Source organism: Megalops cyprinoides, chromosome 5 (assembly GCF_013368585.1).
Source record: "Megalops cyprinoides isolate fMegCyp1 chromosome 5, fMegCyp1.pri, whole genome shotgun sequence".
In the NCBI taxonomy this organism is placed as follows: Eukaryota; Metazoa; Chordata; class Actinopteri; order Elopiformes; family Megalopidae; genus Megalops; species Megalops cyprinoides.
Genome location: NC_050587.1, coordinates 41,682,501 through 41,700,000, shown reverse-complemented (window position 1 = coordinate 41,700,000; position 17,500 = coordinate 41,682,501). Strand labels below are relative to the sequence as shown.

The 17,500-nt window shown below is 46.7% G+C and overlaps 2 protein-coding genes across 4 annotated transcripts in view; one reads left to right on the top strand and one right to left on the bottom strand.

The window, feature by feature from the left end:
- tmc2a (transmembrane channel-like 2a) overlaps window positions 1–3,484 on the bottom strand; it is a 16,007-nt gene extending 12,523 nt beyond the window's left edge. Inside the window, exons 1-4 of one of the 2 annotated variants that reach the window (XM_036529483.1) lie at window positions 3,442–3,484; window positions 3,176–3,227; window positions 2,303–2,703; window positions 694–841 (exon numbers count right to left, since the gene is read on the bottom strand). In XM_036529483.1, coding sequence (XP_036385376.1) covers window positions 694–841; window positions 2,303–2,703; window positions 3,176–3,227; window positions 3,442–3,484 — 644 coding nt within the window. Of the gene's footprint in view, window positions 1–693; window positions 850–2,298; window positions 2,717–3,175; window positions 3,228–3,441 lie in introns of both variants that reach the window. The other variant, XM_036529482.1, reaches the window with a different exon arrangement.
- A 6,494-nt stretch (window positions 3,485–9,978) lies between these two features.
- The window catches only part of LOC118777848 (AN1-type zinc finger protein 5-like), a 7,657-nt gene continuing 135 nt past the window's right edge, over window positions 9,979–17,500 (top strand). Inside the window, exons 1-6 of one of the 2 annotated variants that reach the window (XM_036529059.1) lie at window positions 9,979–10,071; window positions 14,621–14,787; window positions 15,499–15,592; window positions 15,999–16,096; window positions 16,258–16,386; window positions 16,489–17,500. The exon at window positions 16,489–17,500 is cut by the window's right edge and continues 135 nt beyond it. In XM_036529059.1, coding sequence (XP_036384952.1) covers window positions 14,640–14,787; window positions 15,499–15,592; window positions 15,999–16,096; window positions 16,258–16,386; window positions 16,489–16,637 — 618 coding nt within the window. In that variant the 5' untranslated portion in view covers window positions 9,979–10,071; window positions 14,621–14,639 and the 3' untranslated portion in view covers window positions 16,638–17,500. Of the gene's footprint in view, window positions 10,072–14,620; window positions 14,788–15,498; window positions 15,593–15,995; window positions 16,097–16,257; window positions 16,387–16,488 lie in introns of both variants that reach the window. The other variant, XM_036529057.1, reaches the window with a different exon arrangement.

Sequence of the window (17,500 nt, the reverse complement as noted above, 5' to 3'; positions counted from 1 at the left end):
CAAGTATTTAACTTCTTTGTGCTGTTAAATGGATGCTAACTGTAACCCATTTTTCTTCTTTTATCATCACATAATTGTGAATATCTATTTATATCTATTTATTTTTGTTGAAAAGACATGTTGTATCATCTAAGATCTCACAATAATCTTAATTTGTTTTCTGTTTCTGTAAAAATGAGCAATCATTCTGTTTCCTACCATTCTAGGAGTCTATTAAATGTTGCACCCTGGAAGGTTGTCTGTGGTAATACTATTGATAAAAATGCTACATAATAAGTACAGTTTGATTGGCTGAACAGTTGTTTGACTGGTTGATTGATTGATTGATTGGGAATGGGTGGAAAAGCAAAGTCAGTTTTTCACTCCCTGGAATGAAAGTGCTGTTTTTACCGAGAGTTGAGATGTTTTTTTGATGAGATGCTTTTACTGAGAATGGTGACAGTGTGTAATCTGAGAATGGTTAGGGTGCGCATACTGAGACTGGGGCCAGTGCGTATACCGAGCACAGTGACGGAGCGTATACTGAGCACACTGACGGAGCGTATACCGAGCACACTGACGGAGCGTATACCGTGCACACTGACGGAGCGTATACCGAGCACAGTGACGGAGCGTATACCGAGCACAGTGACGGAGCGTATACCGAGCACAGTGACGGAGCGTATACCGAGCACAGTGACGGAGTGTATTTACTTGAGGTTCTGCAGCCTCCTATTCATGCGCCAGGGCTTGTTCCTCATGTTGGAGATCAGCTTCTTCTTCTCCTCCACCTCCTCCATCAGTCTGGCCATCTCTCCCTCAGACAGGGACTCCTCCTCCTCCTCGGAGTCAGCATTCGAGTCTGAGGAGCTGTGACAGAATGTGCCATCAGCTGTACCATGCTAAAGCCTGATGATAAAACCAAACCTCTGAGACACTTATGAAATCTGAAATATAATCAGACAAAACCTAGATGTATGCCTCAGGTAATGTGAAATATTTTATTTATTGCAGAAACTGAAGATTCTATTAACTGACATCAGTTTTGGGGAAGATTGAGTGACTTCAGTGACCAAAAACGCATGAATTATCTATATGAATTAACCTTATTAACAAATAACTTTAAAAACTCTTGTGAACAATTCAGCCCAATACATTTTGAATTGGAAGAGAAATTACAATAAAAGAGCTAAAATTTACTATAAACTATAAAACTATAAAAGCGTGCTCCAATTAGCCCTGACAGTATCTGAAGAAGAAATACTTAAACACAGTAACTAGAGAGGGCCCTTAGAATAAACATACTATTGTTCAGTCTGGTCCTCCAAGCACACTCCTTCTGATACATGAACTAAGGGCATATTTTGACAATTTAGAGAAGTGGTGACCGGTTTGAGCCCACAAACAACTAATAAACAACTAAGACATCAGTGTGGGCTTCTGTATTTTTTTAAAAACCTAAACAGCCTGTTCCATCTGATCCAAAAGGCTGGTCTAAACCATGTCCTGAGGAAGAGTCAGATTCCAGAACATTACACCATGATCACATCTACACCCCACACTCATTTAATAAACATGTTGTCCTATATTCTAAAATTCTGCAAAGTTTAATGGAAATAAACACTGCCATAGTTAAATGAATACATATTTAAAACAACTATGTAATAAATGAGGCAAAAAAGAACTGTTTTGATATGGGTGTGTGAGGTGCGGCAGGGTTTGACTCCAACATTATTCAGTATGAACCTCAAAGAGTTAGCAGTGCTGCTGGTAAAATCCTCAGATTATAGCTCAAGTCTGAGTTAAACTGCTGCTGTGTGCAGATGACCTGGTCCTGCTGCCACCCAGCGAGGAGGGGATACAGCAGAAGGAGGATCTGCCTGAGCAGCCAGACCTGGGAACTGGCAGGAAAGTCAAAGATTACAGTCTTCCAAAAAAAAAGCTCAGATCTCAGGAAAGAAGATGACGCTTCACTCTGGGCACTGTATTACAGCTGCCTCAGACTCTAAAGCTTTGGTCAGGCAGTAAATGCATGCAAAGGTAAAATAAAAAACTGGAATAATCTCATTCAGACAATAGTGCTATATGGAGGTGAAATACAGTATCCATTGAGTCAGAAAGCGTAGAGCAGAAACGGGAAAGACACCCAGCTGAAATCTTACAAGCATAAATCTGCAAAAACACACTACAAGTACAAAGAAATACCCCGGATAAAGCATGCAGGGCAGCACATCTCCAACAGAATCATCGCAATACAAGGCTCTCCAAACTGAAGAGCTAAAGCCCCCAGAGGTCTTCCTTAAGTAAAACACACTATACCTGCTGTCTTTTTTCTTTTTCTTCTTTTTATCCTTATCATTGTCCTTGCCCTTGTCTTTGCCCTTGTCCTTGGCATCTCCTTTCTTCTCTTTGTTCTGTGCCTCTTTCTGTTTCTTATTGGCTCCCCTGCGGCTGGCCTTGCCCCCACTCTCCTCCTCACTGTCCTCACTGTCCTGCACTTTGGCGGCTTTTTTTTTATTCGCACCTCTTCTTTTTTTTGGAGCGTCATCCTCGCTTTCCTCATCGCTGTCCTGCACCTTGGCCGCTTTCTTTCTGTTGGCTGCCCTCCTGTTTTTGGGAGCTGGTTCTTCTTCATCTTCATCATCCTCGTCCTCGCTGGCGGCCTTCTTGCCCCTGCGGCCGCCGGCTCTCCCGTTGGTCTGCCTCCTGTTCCCTCTCGCTCTCCTGCCTGTGTTCTCTGTGACAGTACAGCCCCACAAACAGGTACAGTGTACCACCATGCAGGCGAGTAGAGCTCATTACACACACGCACGCACCCACGCACCCACGCACCCACGCACGCACGCACGCACGCACGCACGCACGCACGCACGCACGCACGCACGCACGCACGCACGCACGCACACACGCACACACGCACACACGCACACACACACGCACCCACGCACCCACGCACACACCCACGCACACACCCACGCACGGACACACGCACACACACACGCATGTGCACACAAACACGCACATGCGCACGCACACAAACATGCACACGCACACACGCGCGCACAAACACACACGCACGCACGCACACGAACACACACACAAATGCACGCCAATATTCACTCACACGCACGCACACGAACACACACACAAATGCACGCCAATATTCACTCACACGTACGCACACGCACACACACACCTGCACTCACCTTCACTGTCGCTGTCTACTTCGCCATCAATTTCTATTCCCACTGAAATGAAGCACACAATGCTAAATACACCAGCTCTTCACACATACACCATTAAAATGAACAAGTATTTAAAAGGATAATTCTCTCTTCCTAATTCTTTCGAGAGGGAAGCAGATTGAGGATTATACATTTGGAATGCTCAGTGTCCCTGTGTTATGAGTGTAGTTCCTGCAGGTTGAGGTTCTGGGTGAGTTGAGGGTCTCCGGTCTCTTACCATCCTCCATTTTGGCCTCCATGTCGCTTTTCTTCCTTGGCATTTTTTCCTGAAGCCTTTTGAACTGCTGCGTTTATTTCAGGTCCTGTGTCAGCGAGAGGAAAGAGGCACACCTGTGGCACAGCTGTGGGGCGCTCCACGGACAGCTCAGCTCTCTGCCACGGGGCCAGGTAGGGCTGGGTTCAGGTAACTGATTAAACATCTCTATGACAACGGCATGTGATATTCCATAACACACCGGTTCTAATGGCTAATAAAGATGAAGATGAGACCGGTTAGCACCTGAATGCCCATCAGCGCTTTCTCACCCTCACAATAAGCACAACATTCTCTTTAAATAGTTTTTCTCAATTTGGTGGAGATCACTGTGGTTTGATATTAACTAAGCCACAAAAATGAAAAAAAATGCCAAGAACAAGGACAGATAGGAGTTTCTGTTTAAAGCCAATATAAATGAATCTAAAATATCAAAAACATTCATTTTATTACCATTTTAACTCACTCTCACTCGTCTAGACATGTGACACCAAACCCACAGATGTCACAAGACTAACTGCCTTAAAGATTTAATGAAGGTTTAGGTTTCCTGCCAGAGACAAAAACTTCACAGGGTATAGCGTTGTATTTTTGGTGATTTGTGACATGTACAACTCTTTTCTTCAGTGCATTGTAGATATATATATATATATATATATATATATATCTAGTTTAATGCATTTATGGAGCCCTCTGGGAATAGTCTTCCTGGAAATAACACAAAACATAGTTCTCTGCCCATCAGGACACAGACCCTGAGGGAGACGCAGAGATCAGGACACAGACCCTGAGGGAGACGCAGAGATCAGGACACAGACCCTGAGGGAGACGCAGAGATCAGGACACAGACCCTGAGGGAGACGCAGAGATCAGGACACAGACCCTGAGGGAGACACAGAGATCAGGACACAGACCCTGAGGGAGACACAGACCCTGAGGGAGATTGGAGACACAGAGATGACGCCACATTTCCTACAGCTCAGTGTTGGAAACGGTTTTAATTCATGCAGTGAGGACCTCAGTGCAGCTCTGCAGCAGAGTTCACATACTGAAAAGGCAGCGGAAGGCAAAATGCATCCTAATCAATGTGTTTTTACTAAATAAATATTAATTTAAATACATGTAGATAGCACATGCATTCAGAAATGTGCTTTTCAATGTCATGACATATTTGATGTCTTGTATTTAATACTTAAGGATATGTTGCCAATTCCCTTTTTTCTGAAGTAATTTCTGATACCAAATTGACCTTATGAAGGACATCTACTTTAAAATGATACTTATACCTGAGCATGAGATGTTTCAGTTGTAAGTCAGTAACATGTCATATTCACCTATGTACACTGTGGGCAGGTTTTCCCTGGTGTGCTGCTGATTCTGTGGCTCATTAGTAGCACAGGCGATTATCAGCTCTGAGCTCATTACCCGCAGAAATCGTGGTAGAGACACAGGAGTTCCTGCTGCAGATGCTCACTGTAAGGTCCAGGCTGAGTTAGGAGCCTGAGCATCGCGTCTCTCCCGCCGGAACCGGTTAGCACGTCCTGCTGGGTCCACTCCTAGGGAACTGAGTGCTGCTCTTTCCCAGCGTGCCCTGATGGCTGCAGTGTTCCCAGGGCCTCGCACTGTCCTGGGGTTGTGGCCATTCCCCCAGACCTGGTGAAGAGTAGCAGGGAGGGAGTAAGGCCAATGCAGGGCCCTGTTCCCCATTATCACCCGGGTAGCAGCGCCCCCTCTGGCCGGAGGATGATACACACCTGTAGGCAGCTCTCCTTGGAGCCCCAGTTGCCAGCTGCGGGTGGAGGCGGTGCACAGACCATGGAGAGGAGACACTGCCATGGGGGCAATCTGGCTGAGCAGTGGCTGAGGCTGGCTGAGCCTGAATGCAAGTGTGGGTCCTGAGGAGGGGGGAGCACAACTACAACTGCAGAAAACGGAGGAGTTCCACAGTGTCCAGAGATGGAACTTTGACTCCAGTGTTCAGGTAAGTGTGGCAGCCTCTGTGGTAAAGCAGGCGAAGCCCACCCCTCTCCCCTCCCAGGGTGACAGGCCCATAGAGAGGCTCAACTGAACCCTCTCAGCCCTGGTCAGCCACTCCAGCCATTCCATCATCCATCCCGATCCTGTGGCCCAATCGTGTGCACCGGGTAAACATGCACCCCCCTGATGTTTGGCAGGGAAATGTGTGCCCCTGTGGACCAAACCTTTGGCCAGCCAGGACCCTGAGGGCCATAGAGTGCTGGACACAGACACCACCTTCATCAGTGGCTGTATGAGGCCCACATCTTTGCTCGCCAACATTACATTTACATTTACACCAGTTAGCCAAAACATTACTACTACTGACAGGTGAACCGAATAACGTTGATCGTCTCCAAACAAGGGCACATGTCAGGGTCTGGGTAGATTAGATGGTAAGCAAACAATCAGTTTTCATAGGCAATGTGTTGGATGCAGGAGAAATGGGCAGGAGTAAAGATCTGAGCGACTTTGACCAGGGCCAAATTTTTATAGCCAGACGACTGGGTCAGTGCATCTCTGAAACCGCAAGGCTTGTAGGGTGCTCCCGGTCAGCAGTGGGGAGTACCTACTGACAGTGGTCCAAGGAGGGACAAACCACAAACCAGCAACAGGGTGTTGGGCACCCAAGGCTTATCAATGCGCAAGGGCAACAAAGGCTATCCCCTCTGGTCCGAACCGATAGAAGGTCTACTGTGGCACAAGTCACACAAAATTTTAATGATGGTTACAGGAGGAATGTGTCACAAAACACAGTGCATCGCACCCTGCTGCGTATGGGGCTGCGTAGCCACAGACCGGTCAGAGTGCCCATGATGACCCCTGTCCACCATCGAAAGCACCGACAATGGGCACGCGAGCATCGGAACTGGACCTTGGAGCAGTGGAAGGAGGTCGCCTGGTCCGATGAGTCCGGTTTTCTTTTAGATCATGTGGATGGCCATGTACGTGTGCGCTGTTTACTTGGAGCACCAGGATGTACTGTGGGAAGACGACAAGCCGGTGGAGGGAATGTGATGATCTGGGCAATGTTCTGCTGGGAAACCCTGGGTCCATTCATGTGGATGTCAGTTTGACACATGCCACCTACCTAAACATTGTTGCAGACCAGGTACACCCCTTCATGTCAATGGTATTCCCTGATGGCAGTGGCCTCTTTGGGAATGGTTTTAGGAACATGATGAAGTGTTCATGGTGTTGCCTTGGCCTCCAAATTCTCCAGATCTCAATCCGATTGAACATCTGTGGGATGTGCTGGACTGACAAGTCCAATCCACAGCGGCTCCACCTTGCAACTTACAGGACTTGAAGGATCTGCTGCTAATGATTTGGTGCCGGATACCACAGGACACGTTCAGGGGTCTTGTAGAGTCAATGCCTCAGCGGGTTGGCACTGTTTTGGTGGCACACAGAGGACCAACAGCATATTAGGCAGGTGGTCATAATGTTTTGGCTCATCAGTATATTCATTTGGCAGATGCTTTTATCCAAAGCGACTTACAAGTGAGGGCTTACAGCGTCAGACAGAGTTGAGGGGAAGAGAAAGGGACAAGTGTCCACCATGGGGTACTGGGTGTAGCGGGGAGCCAGGAGTCAGGAGGTGGTGTTACACCGGGATCAGCACTTAGCAGCCAGAGGTACAGAGGATCTATCCTCTTCTGACTCAGAGGACTTTATTTGAAATTTTCCCAGTATGCATTGTGTATGTTGCAAGGCGAGTTATTGTCATTTCTAGAGCTTTGTTGATTAATGTTTTGTTGCTGTAGTCTAAGTGTTTCTGCCCTTATTTATAGTAGAGTAACAGTAATTTGGCATGTGACTTGTCCACCTGTTTGACTTACTGTCTGAAGGAAGTGACTGATGGGGTTTTAGCCTGCCCTGTGCTCCTGACTTTGTGGCTTGCAGACCAGCTAATTAGCAGCGTAGCCGGAGGAATAGGAGCCTCTGTTTATCAGCTAACTACCTGCAGAACTCGCTACAACACAGGCACAGGCACACACACACAGTGCGTGAATACGCGCACGCACGGACGCCCACGCACAGAAACACCTGCATGCCTGATGACACCTGTTGAATAATGAAAGCGAACCTGAGCTGTCCCACTGCCGTTTAAACGCGCCGCTTTCGGCAGTCCTTCCCGTCATGCGCTAATGGGTCATCTTCGTTTCTCCTAAACCGTCTTTCTCTACATATTACTCAGCTTCATTCAGCTTTCACGGTGGTTTGACTCAGATTTTCAAGTGGTCATGTCTTTCAGCTTTGATTTAAGCAGAATAGAATGATCAAACATTTGTATGGCGTTAACAGCAAAACGTTTCAAAATAGTAATATCGTCAGGATTCAGTCGTAGACGTGTGCTGTGTTTGAAAATGTTAACCGAGCACTGGTGATGCAGAATGTTGAATTACTTTAGTCATCTTTTCGAGTTTTTTTTGCCTTTTTTCTTATTGACTGTGTCTTTTTATGATTTGGGTCTTTTTAATGTTTACCCACTCTGCTTTCTGTCTGGATCTATAAACGTTTAATTTTTAAAGGAGCGCCTTCTTGCTCCTTAACTTCTCGGATGATTCAAAATGAATATTTAATACTACTGTCTATAAATATTTCACGAGTATTTAAATGTTAATGTATCGTGTGGAGACACGGTAATATCAAGTAATATCAAAAATCGTTCGATCATTTTGTGTTTTCAAAACATGGAGAGTATTCTGGTTATCGATTTAAAGATAGGAATTTAAAATATATCCCAAACTGGATTCTCTCATTGCCACAGCCTGTATATCCGATACGTAACCACAGTGTATCGGGAATGCGTATAGAGTGCGTATGACTAACTCTGACGCATCAGCCGCAACACTTTGGGTAGACAGGAAGACTAGGGTTCACGTGTGGGGCGTTCAGTCTACCGGGAATTCATTTGATCATTTTAAATCAAAGAATGTTTAAGCAAAGTTATACTGTGTGACGCTATAAAATGCATTAAACTGGAATACGGGAAATATGCGTTGGAAGAGAGGCAGTCAGTTACGGATGGGGTGAAGAAAGGACTAATGCTTTACATATTAATGCTTTACTATTAAATAAGGAAATATTGTCAAAACTTACACTGTCACGTGAGGTTCCTAATGTAAATGAATGTAATGTAATGCTTTCGGTCCAGGGAGGCCAAGACTCTGGTCTCGTCTCTCTACTGCTCCCTGCTGGTAAACGCAGTAACTACAGCAAGTTTTCCCTTGGTAATGAAATGTGGTCACATGGCACTGAATGAGTTAGGATTGTTCAGACGCGCAATCCCCGTTTGTCCTTGAAGCAGTTACAGGTTGGAGTTGCAGGTCATTTTAGCAGGGATTTGTGAGGCAGTGTCTATCTGTGTAATATTATAATCATGGTAAACAGTGACTTAACTATTTTGGTATACATGAGACCAATTATGTTAGTACTAACAGTATTTTCAAAATAAATGATTATTTGCATCAAAATGCATTTTGTGTTCATCTATATGCAACACAATGATATTTGAACTATTTTTTGACCATGTATGCACATGAAAAGGTAAAGATCTGCAGTTCTCCTGCAGGACACGCCACACTACACTCATACTAACATGCAAAACGTTCGCATGTGCACCTGTACTGCGGATGACTTCCACACATGCATATTTTTCAAGTGAAATTCCAGTGAAATTCATGTGGTGTATTCTGATGATGATTATAACAGACTCACTGTTGCCTAGACCAGCTCCTTGCTGTTGCTGTGCCCTTGGGCAAGGTACTGACTGAGAGTCTGTAAACATGCCACTGGTGTAGAGATAGGCAGCCAGGTGTGCGTGTGCGTGTGCGTGTGTGTGTGTGTGTGTGTGTGTGTGTGCGTGTGTGTGCGTGTGTGTGCGTGTGTGTGCGTGTGTGTGCGTGTGTGTGCGTGTGTGTGCGTGTGTGTGCGAGAGAGAGAGAGAGAGAGAGAGAGAGAGAGAGAGAGGGTGAGTGAATGTGTATGTGAGAGTGTGCGAGAGCAAATGTGTGTGCGTGTGCGCGTGCGTGTGTGTGAGAGAGTGAATGCGTGTGAGAGAGAGAGGGTGAGTGAATGTGTGTTTATGTGAAAGTGTGTGTGAGTGAATGTGTGTGAGAGTGAGTGAATGTGTGTGTATGTGAGTGTGTGTATGTGAGTGTGTGTGTGTATGTGAGTGTGTATGTGAGTGAGTGTGTGTATGTGAGTGAGTGTGTGTATGTGAGTATGTGTGTGAGAGTGAGTGAGTGTGTGTGTGAGTGTGTGTGAGAGTGAGTGTGAGAGTGAGTGTGAGAGTGAGAGTGAGTGAGTGTGTGTGTGAGTGTGTGTGAGAGTGAATGTGTGTGAGAGTGAGTGAATATGTGTGAGAGTGAGTGTGTGTGTGTATGTGTGAGAGAGAGAGAGTCTGTGTGTAAGTGAATGTGTGTGTGCTGTCAGTGAGAGCAGCTTCCTGCTGCACCTCCGACCCTGCAGAGCGGAAACTGCGCAAACAGCAGCGACAGACGGAGCGCAACCAGCTCACCAAAGCCCTAATACTGCAATCCACTCACTTTAGCTACGGAATATACTCAACAGGTATGCTGAAGACAGCGGAGGCGCGACTGTTTAATAACTGTGTACCTTATTAATACTGTGTATTAAAGATACATACCGTTAAGTACCGTTAGCATATAAAAATAATGTATTGCTAGCTGGCTATACATAGCTAGAAGTAGCTATCTGCGGTCTGCGGATCGGGCCCACTGTATCTAACAGTGCACTAAAGCAGGCTTATTAAAGGGACTCACAAACCCCGCCTAATGCTAGAAGGTGTGTGAAATAAAGGGAAAGATAACGTTAGTAAGCCGAGGACAGAAACAAGCTAACTAACGTTAGCAAGTGTTAGCGAAGTAGTTGTACGTTCCAGTACAATAACGTAGCGAACTGATGCGGTTTCTGTAAAACGAGAGAGTAATACAGTGACTTTCATTACCGAGCTATGGTTAGCTAGCCTGGCTAACTAAGCGCTTCGGTGATGGGTTAGCTAGCCTGGCTAACTAAGCGCTTCGGTGATGGGTTCACTAGCCTGGCTAACTAAGCGCTTTCATGATAGGTTAGCTAGCCTGGCTAACCAAGCGCTCTATAGCATGGACTGCTAGCCAGCCCACGGCACAGTCGGTTCGGTAGCCCTTCGCTACACATGCCACAGCGTTTTATTCATTCTGGCCAAAGCTGACCAGTTGAATCCCGTTTATACGGCTAGCGATAAATAACTAACGATTCCTGCTAACGTTAGTACCCCGAAGTGGACTCGGACAAAGAACGGTGGAGCCGGCCTGTATGCCACAAGGACAGCATGTATGTTTGCTAGAAACCAGGACAGGTTTGACTACAGGGAGACCAGCCAGACTGTCTGCCAGGTGCAGGGTGTTGGATAGAAAACAGCACAGGTTTGATTACAGAGAGCCCAAATGAAATGAAACCTGCGGCACCATGGGGCAGTATCAGCGGCTAAGTGTTTAGCGCTAGCGTGACTCAGTGCCTTCAGCTGCAGGCCCATCTAGCACAGCTAGCCGAGCAGCTAATAGTGATATTATTTCCGTATTAGACCACTTCATAATGTTAGCTGAGTGGTTAGTCTACATCGGTATTTAGCGAGTCCTGCCCTGAATATGTCTAATGCGTAGTTTCCCACGCGGTGCTAAGGAGACCGAGCTCGTTAGCAGGTTAGTCAGTTTGTGTCGAGGCTGTTTTAGCTTTCTAACTTTCTGTTTACTGTAGTTACTGTAAAATCCCAACAGCCATAACTGCTGCTATGTTCAGTATCTCCGCTAGCTGCTGTGGATTTTTAGGCGTTACGATCACATTGCTGGATAAATGATTTGTGTTTCTACCGAGTTAGCGGGCTGGCTCCCTTACACGCCGGGATGTGATGGGTCATTTATTGTATATACTGTATGTTGTGCATGTTGTGTATATATACTGTGTACAGTTGGTGCTGCAGTGAGTTAAACCGTAAATGCCGCGATACAGGATGGACGGCTGGATGGGCAGCTTTTACTACAAATATTTATTTAAATAGGTAAACATCTCTTTATTAATGGCACTGAACACGAAAGACGTGGTCTCGTCTTGATTCAGCTGGCGCACCGCAGCCACGCAGTTCCGTGTTGGAACTCAGTGCGGTTATAAATAGCGAGTTTGCCGACTGTTTGCGCGTCATATTGCGGCGCACACTTGGCTTTTTATTAATGACTAAAACATAATGATTTACTTTTGAAAGTACCGAAGGAGCCGCGTTTATTGATGTGCAATCACCCTTTGCGGAGCGGGGTTCTGTCTTTGCGTATCACCAGAGGACAGCTGTTCACAAACTGCAGGATGTTTCAGATCACAGCTGAGCTGTCTGAAGTAACATATACGCAGCAAACTGCAGGATGTTTCAGATAACAGCTGAGCTGTATGAAGTAACATGCACAGCAAACTGTAGTTTTGGGTGTTAGCCTGTGGCTTCAGTTAGTGTGTCATGCCATGGTGAGTACTCAGCACGTGCGCAGTTCATGTAGGGGGGTTACCATCAGCCCATTTTATTTTATGTATTAGCATACAGTTTTACAATCAAAATAGAAAGAAAGCACTGAACATGTAGCATAATGTATTCTGTATGTGGCCTGTGACCCTCACCATGTCTAACTTTAAAAGATCTCCTAGTATTGGACTACACCACTTCCCTAATGAAGGGAGGAAAGAGCCCTGATGTTAAGCAGTTGGCCCCGCACATGCTATTCTGCTGAAAGAACACAGGTGGCTGCTGATGTACAAAATCATACAAGGCTTTATTGATTATAAAAGTATTAAAACATGACATACAACACAGGTTAAAATATAGAGGGCTATGGGGTAAGAGAGTCAATATAGTAAAAGCTACTTCCGTGTTAAAATGACAGGAGGCTAGAAGGTTATTGAGACAACAGTCTGTACCAAGACTAATAGCACAAATCTTCATAAAGATAAACCCCACACCAATAAATAGACTGTGATAAAAGTATACAATTCAAGTGCTACACCCCAATCAGAGTTCACGGCAAACGGTTCCCTTGGTATCACCTATTGCACAATGCCCACGGCCACTTATTGCACTGTAGGAATTATATAAAACAAAGGGAAGAACAACTTTCACAAAACAAGAGATAACAGGGAAATAATTTAGATACCCCGGAACGCCCTCACCCAACAGTACACACCGTATACAACAATTTCACAGAGGAACACAAAGTGAAGTACAATAAAAACAAACATTACAATAAAAACTACTCTGCGAAAAACAAGGCTCCTTAACTAAAGGTGGGAACTCGCGTGATGTCACCACCCCGTGACTAAAGTGAAATGAAATCAACATAAATACACTGCATCCAAATCACGGTAAGTGAGAAATGTCACAAAGTAGGAGAAATTAAAGCTAATTTGCATTCCTTTAAAATAGAAAGAAACCGCCAATACTCAAGTCCTAACTATGATGCGCTACATGGTTGGCGACCAGTGAAGCCGATAATACACCGCAGCTAACGTGTATAACGAACATTAGGCCAGAGACCTTAGCAGAGATACCAGATGGTTTGCCTTAAACAAACAGTATGAAAGATGGAGCGAAGGAAGTGAACCACCATACCTTTTAAAGGCCTTTCTTTAGTATTCTGCGCGTCGAAGCGCAAGGAGTCACACAAGCTCGGCAACCCAAGGACCTGCATGCTGACGGCGGGCAGCGCTGTGCGGTAAAGCGGGCACTCACAGCCTGAAACCTCCCCGGATCGCAGCGAAAGCGGCCCGTCTGCGCATCGCAGTGTAATCACAGGCTTTCAAACCTGCCGCCGCTTCGCTCTGCAGCTTCGCTTTGCTACGCAATGCTACGTCATGCTAAATAGCCAACAAAAGCGAGCCTAGCACTGGAAGTGCTATCCGCTGGGTCTTAGTGCCCTACCAGGTCCTGCCTGCTACATGTAGAAGGAAAATAACAAAGACAAAACCCAGGACTAATTGGGAAGAAATCGGGAAATTGTGCACTTGACCTCTGGAAAAGGTGGTTAAGACGCCTGAAAAACAGTGAAATTTTAACTCTGGGATACCACAAAAAAGACATCATTCTTTTTTGGTGTTGTATATGTACTGTAAATGTGGATGGTGCTTGTAAGGCGTGTGTATTTACGAATGTGATTAGTCTGACGGTCAGTGTGATGAATAATCGCCAGTTAAGACTGGGGGTGAAAAGCTCCGAAGTGACTATTGATTAAAAATGAAGAATATTTTAATAAATAAAAGGCATTAAGTGAAATGCTTCATGTATGTAACTGACCTTCCAGTGGAAGAGTGGCCCCCAAAGATGCCGTGGGTGCATTTAGCCAGAGCAGTTTGTCTAGCCTTGATACGTGTTATTGTTTCTCTGTATAGTTTGGTGGGAAAAGAGCCATTGACTTATTTTTTCTGTTATATAACAAGTCAAATGATTTTGAACTGCTCTTATTTTTCTCTCAAATACATCTCAATTTTGTAAAACTACATTGATTAATGAATGTATGAATTATTGTGTGTCACTTTTAGTAAGTTTTGCAGAAGAGCTGACATGAGATATACATTTCCCATTTTGATGGGTTTTGTAAAAGATAATATGTTTGTTAGATCTGCTTATAGGCTTGAGTTGGGGGATGAAGGGGTATTTAAATTGAGGAATTAAGTTGTATTTTTGAAAATGAAATGGAGAGGAGCTGAACTGAGTTGAATTAAAAGAGCTGGTGTGGAATTGGAATTACACTGTTGGAATGTGTAGGGAGAGAGAACTGACCCCAGCCCTGTGCTCGGCTGAAACACAGTAAAACTACACACTGTTTTCACAGTAAATTTGCGTTCTGTAGACCCCAAGGCTAAAGTGTGGCGGGTGAGTTGAGAGAGGAGCAGGTGCGGGCCTGGCCCTGGCAGAGTGATGGGAAGGTGAGCCTGTTCACTGGCACACAGGTGTGTGCTGGGGGGGTGTGCAGAAACCTGGCACCTGCTGCATGCTGATTGGACGCTGTTTCGTCTGGGTCTAGAGTGCAGTAGAGCAGTAGGACTGTATGGGTGTTCTGACACTGTTGCTGCCGGCTGTTGTTTGCAGTGTGGGACTGTGAGCAGCGATGGCCCAGGAGACCAACCAGAGCCCGGCACCCATGCTCTGTGCCACCGGATGCGGTTTCTATGGCAACCCCAGGACCAATGGCATGTGCTCAGTCTGCTACAAGGAGCATCTAGCAAGACAGAACAATAGCCCCACGAGCATTATGGGTAAGTCTTCCTGTTCCCCCATGTGCAGGACTGCAGAGTTTCAGATGAATCCTCATGTTGTGCATGTGCAGCACCTGAACGCTGGCTGGGGATTCTGTGCAGCACCTGTGAACGCTGGCTGGGGATTCTGTGCAGCACCTGAACGCTGGCTGGGGATTCTGTGCAGCACCTGAACGCTGGCTGGGGTTTCTGTGCAGCACCTGAACACTGGCTGGGGTTTCTGTGCAGCACCTTAACGCTGGCTGGGGTTTCTGTGCAGCACCTTAACGCTGGCTGGGGTTTCTGTGCAGCACCTTAACGCTGGCTGGGGTTTCTGTGCAGCACCTGAACACTGGCTGGGGATTCTGTGCAGCACCTGTGAATGCTGGCTGGGGTTTCTGTGCAGCACCTGAACGCTGGCTGGGGATTCTGTGCAGCACCTGAACGCTGGCTGGGGATTCTGTGCAGCACCTGTGAATGCTGGCTGGGGATTCTTTGCAGCACCTGAACGCTGGCTGGGGATTCTGTGCAGCACCTGAACGCTGGCTGGGGGTTCTGTGCAGCACCTGAACGCTGGCTGGGGGTTCTGTGCAGCACCTGTGAATGCTGGCTGGGGTTTCTGTGCAGCACCTGTGAATGCTGGCTGGGGTTTCTGTGCAGCACCTGTGAATGCTGGCTGGGGTTTCTGTGCAGCACCTGTGAATGCTGGCTGGGGTTTCTGCACTCTTACAGGTGTGAGCAGCATGTCCAGCCCGCCCTCAGAGCTGAACACTGTCACTGCGGATGTCCCAGAGGCCAACACAGCCAGTACAGAGGAGCCAACCAGGTGTGTGTGTGTGCAGGTGTGTGTGTGCATGTGTGTGTGTGTGTCTGCAGGTGTGTGTGTGTGTGTCCGTTTACTGCGTGTGAGTGCAGGTGTGTGTGTGCAGGTGTGTGTGTCTGCAGGTGTGTGTGTGTCCGTTTACTGCGTGTGAGTGCAGGTGTGTGTGTGTGTGTACTGCACGTGGGTGCATAGACTTACGTCTCATTCTGTTTGCGTACAGGACTGTTACAGATGAGCTGTCTTGTGGTGATGCATCTATAGCAGAGTGCTTGAATGATACCCTGGTTGCCAGGAGTGTATTGAAACCTGAGTTTCAGCTGGTGAATGATTGAGTGCTGTACCTGTGAATCCGTTCTCACTCTCCCCTCCCTCTCTCTCTCCCTCTCTCTGTCCCTTTCTGCTCCAGCAGGGCGGCGCTCTTCCTCCCAGTCACACAGCAGATGACAGAAATGAGTATTTCCAGAGAGGACAATGTCCCGTCGAGCCAATCAGAGCCCACACAACCAGGTAATGGAACCCCCATGGAGGCAGGTGGTGGCAGCGGGTTCTAAATCACCAAAAAGGAAATTAGAGGATCTGTTTCCTGTGACTGTAAGGGTATCTGTGGGGTGTTTCCGGTGACTGTAGGCTCACTGACAGTGGGGTTGTTCTGTTTCTTCTTTATCCAGTTGTTACTCAGCCCAGCGCCTGCGGCCTCCCTCCCAGTGTGGGTGATGGTGATGAGGCCAAGACTGCGGAAATCCCCAAACCCAGGAAGAACAGGTGCTTTCAGTGCAGGAAGAAGGTGGGCCTGGCAGGTGAGAGCAGCGGCTCAGTCCTGAATGAAGCTAAACGCAGGCCCATGTTGGGTACCTGTGTCTGCTTTTGACTCTGTCTGTGTAACTGTCTGTGTGCTGCAGGGTTTGACTGCCGCTGTGGGAACCTGTTCTGCGGCCTCCATCGTTACTCTGATAAACACGGCTGTCCGTACGACTACCGGGCAGAAGCTGCTGCCAGGATCAGGAAGGACAACCCTGTCGTCATCGCAGACAAAATCCAGAGAATATAACACTTTACCTGTGACCTTTATCCTGGAGATGAGGCTGTGAGATGGCTGAAGGACCTGTGACCTAAAGGACTAGTTTTCTATCCCAATCGGAAGCCCTAGCTAATTTATAAATGGGTACTTTTCTGTTTTTTTATTTTTATTTTTGTAGTGTTTTTTTTCTGGCTGCAGTGTGTGCTTATTTAAAAAAAAGAACAAACAGAATGTTTAAGTGCAATCCAGAGCCTCGCCCTCCCTCCGACGGACCGGGAACGCTTTGCGTTTGTGTGAAACCACGCTGTTTTTGGAATGTTGCGGACGCAGACAGGACTGTGAACACGGTTGCGTTTGGTTCAGATTGTGCTGATGTTGGTGGTGTTGTGCGATTCTGCGGAGGTCTGTAGAGCTGTTGCTGGTACAGACTGAGGTCTGTGTGGAGGAGATGCCGCAGAGGGAGCAGCAGCAGGCCGCACGCAGACCCCAGATCAGTGTGCAGATCAGCAGAGGGAGCAGCAGCAGGCCGCACGCAGACCCCAGATCAGCGTGCCGATCAGCAGAGGGAGCAGCAGCAGGCCGCACGCAGACCTCAGATCAGCGTGCAGATCAGCAGGCCAAACTGTGCTCTTCTGCTTTATGTCTTCTTTACTTTAGTCTTCAGAGAGAGCTTTTAAAGATGAGCTGACGGGTGACCTTGCATTGCAGTGTTAATCATATAGACCTGCAGGATTCAGCACTGATGAAGCCAGCGGCACCCATGCAGGTCGACACTGAAAGGTTTTCTCAGATTGTGCAGCTCTGGCTGTTCTGCGTTATGATTGTGTTATGATCTACAGTAGCATGTGGAAGGACACTTACTGTAAATAATTGCTCCTGTTTTTCATTGTATT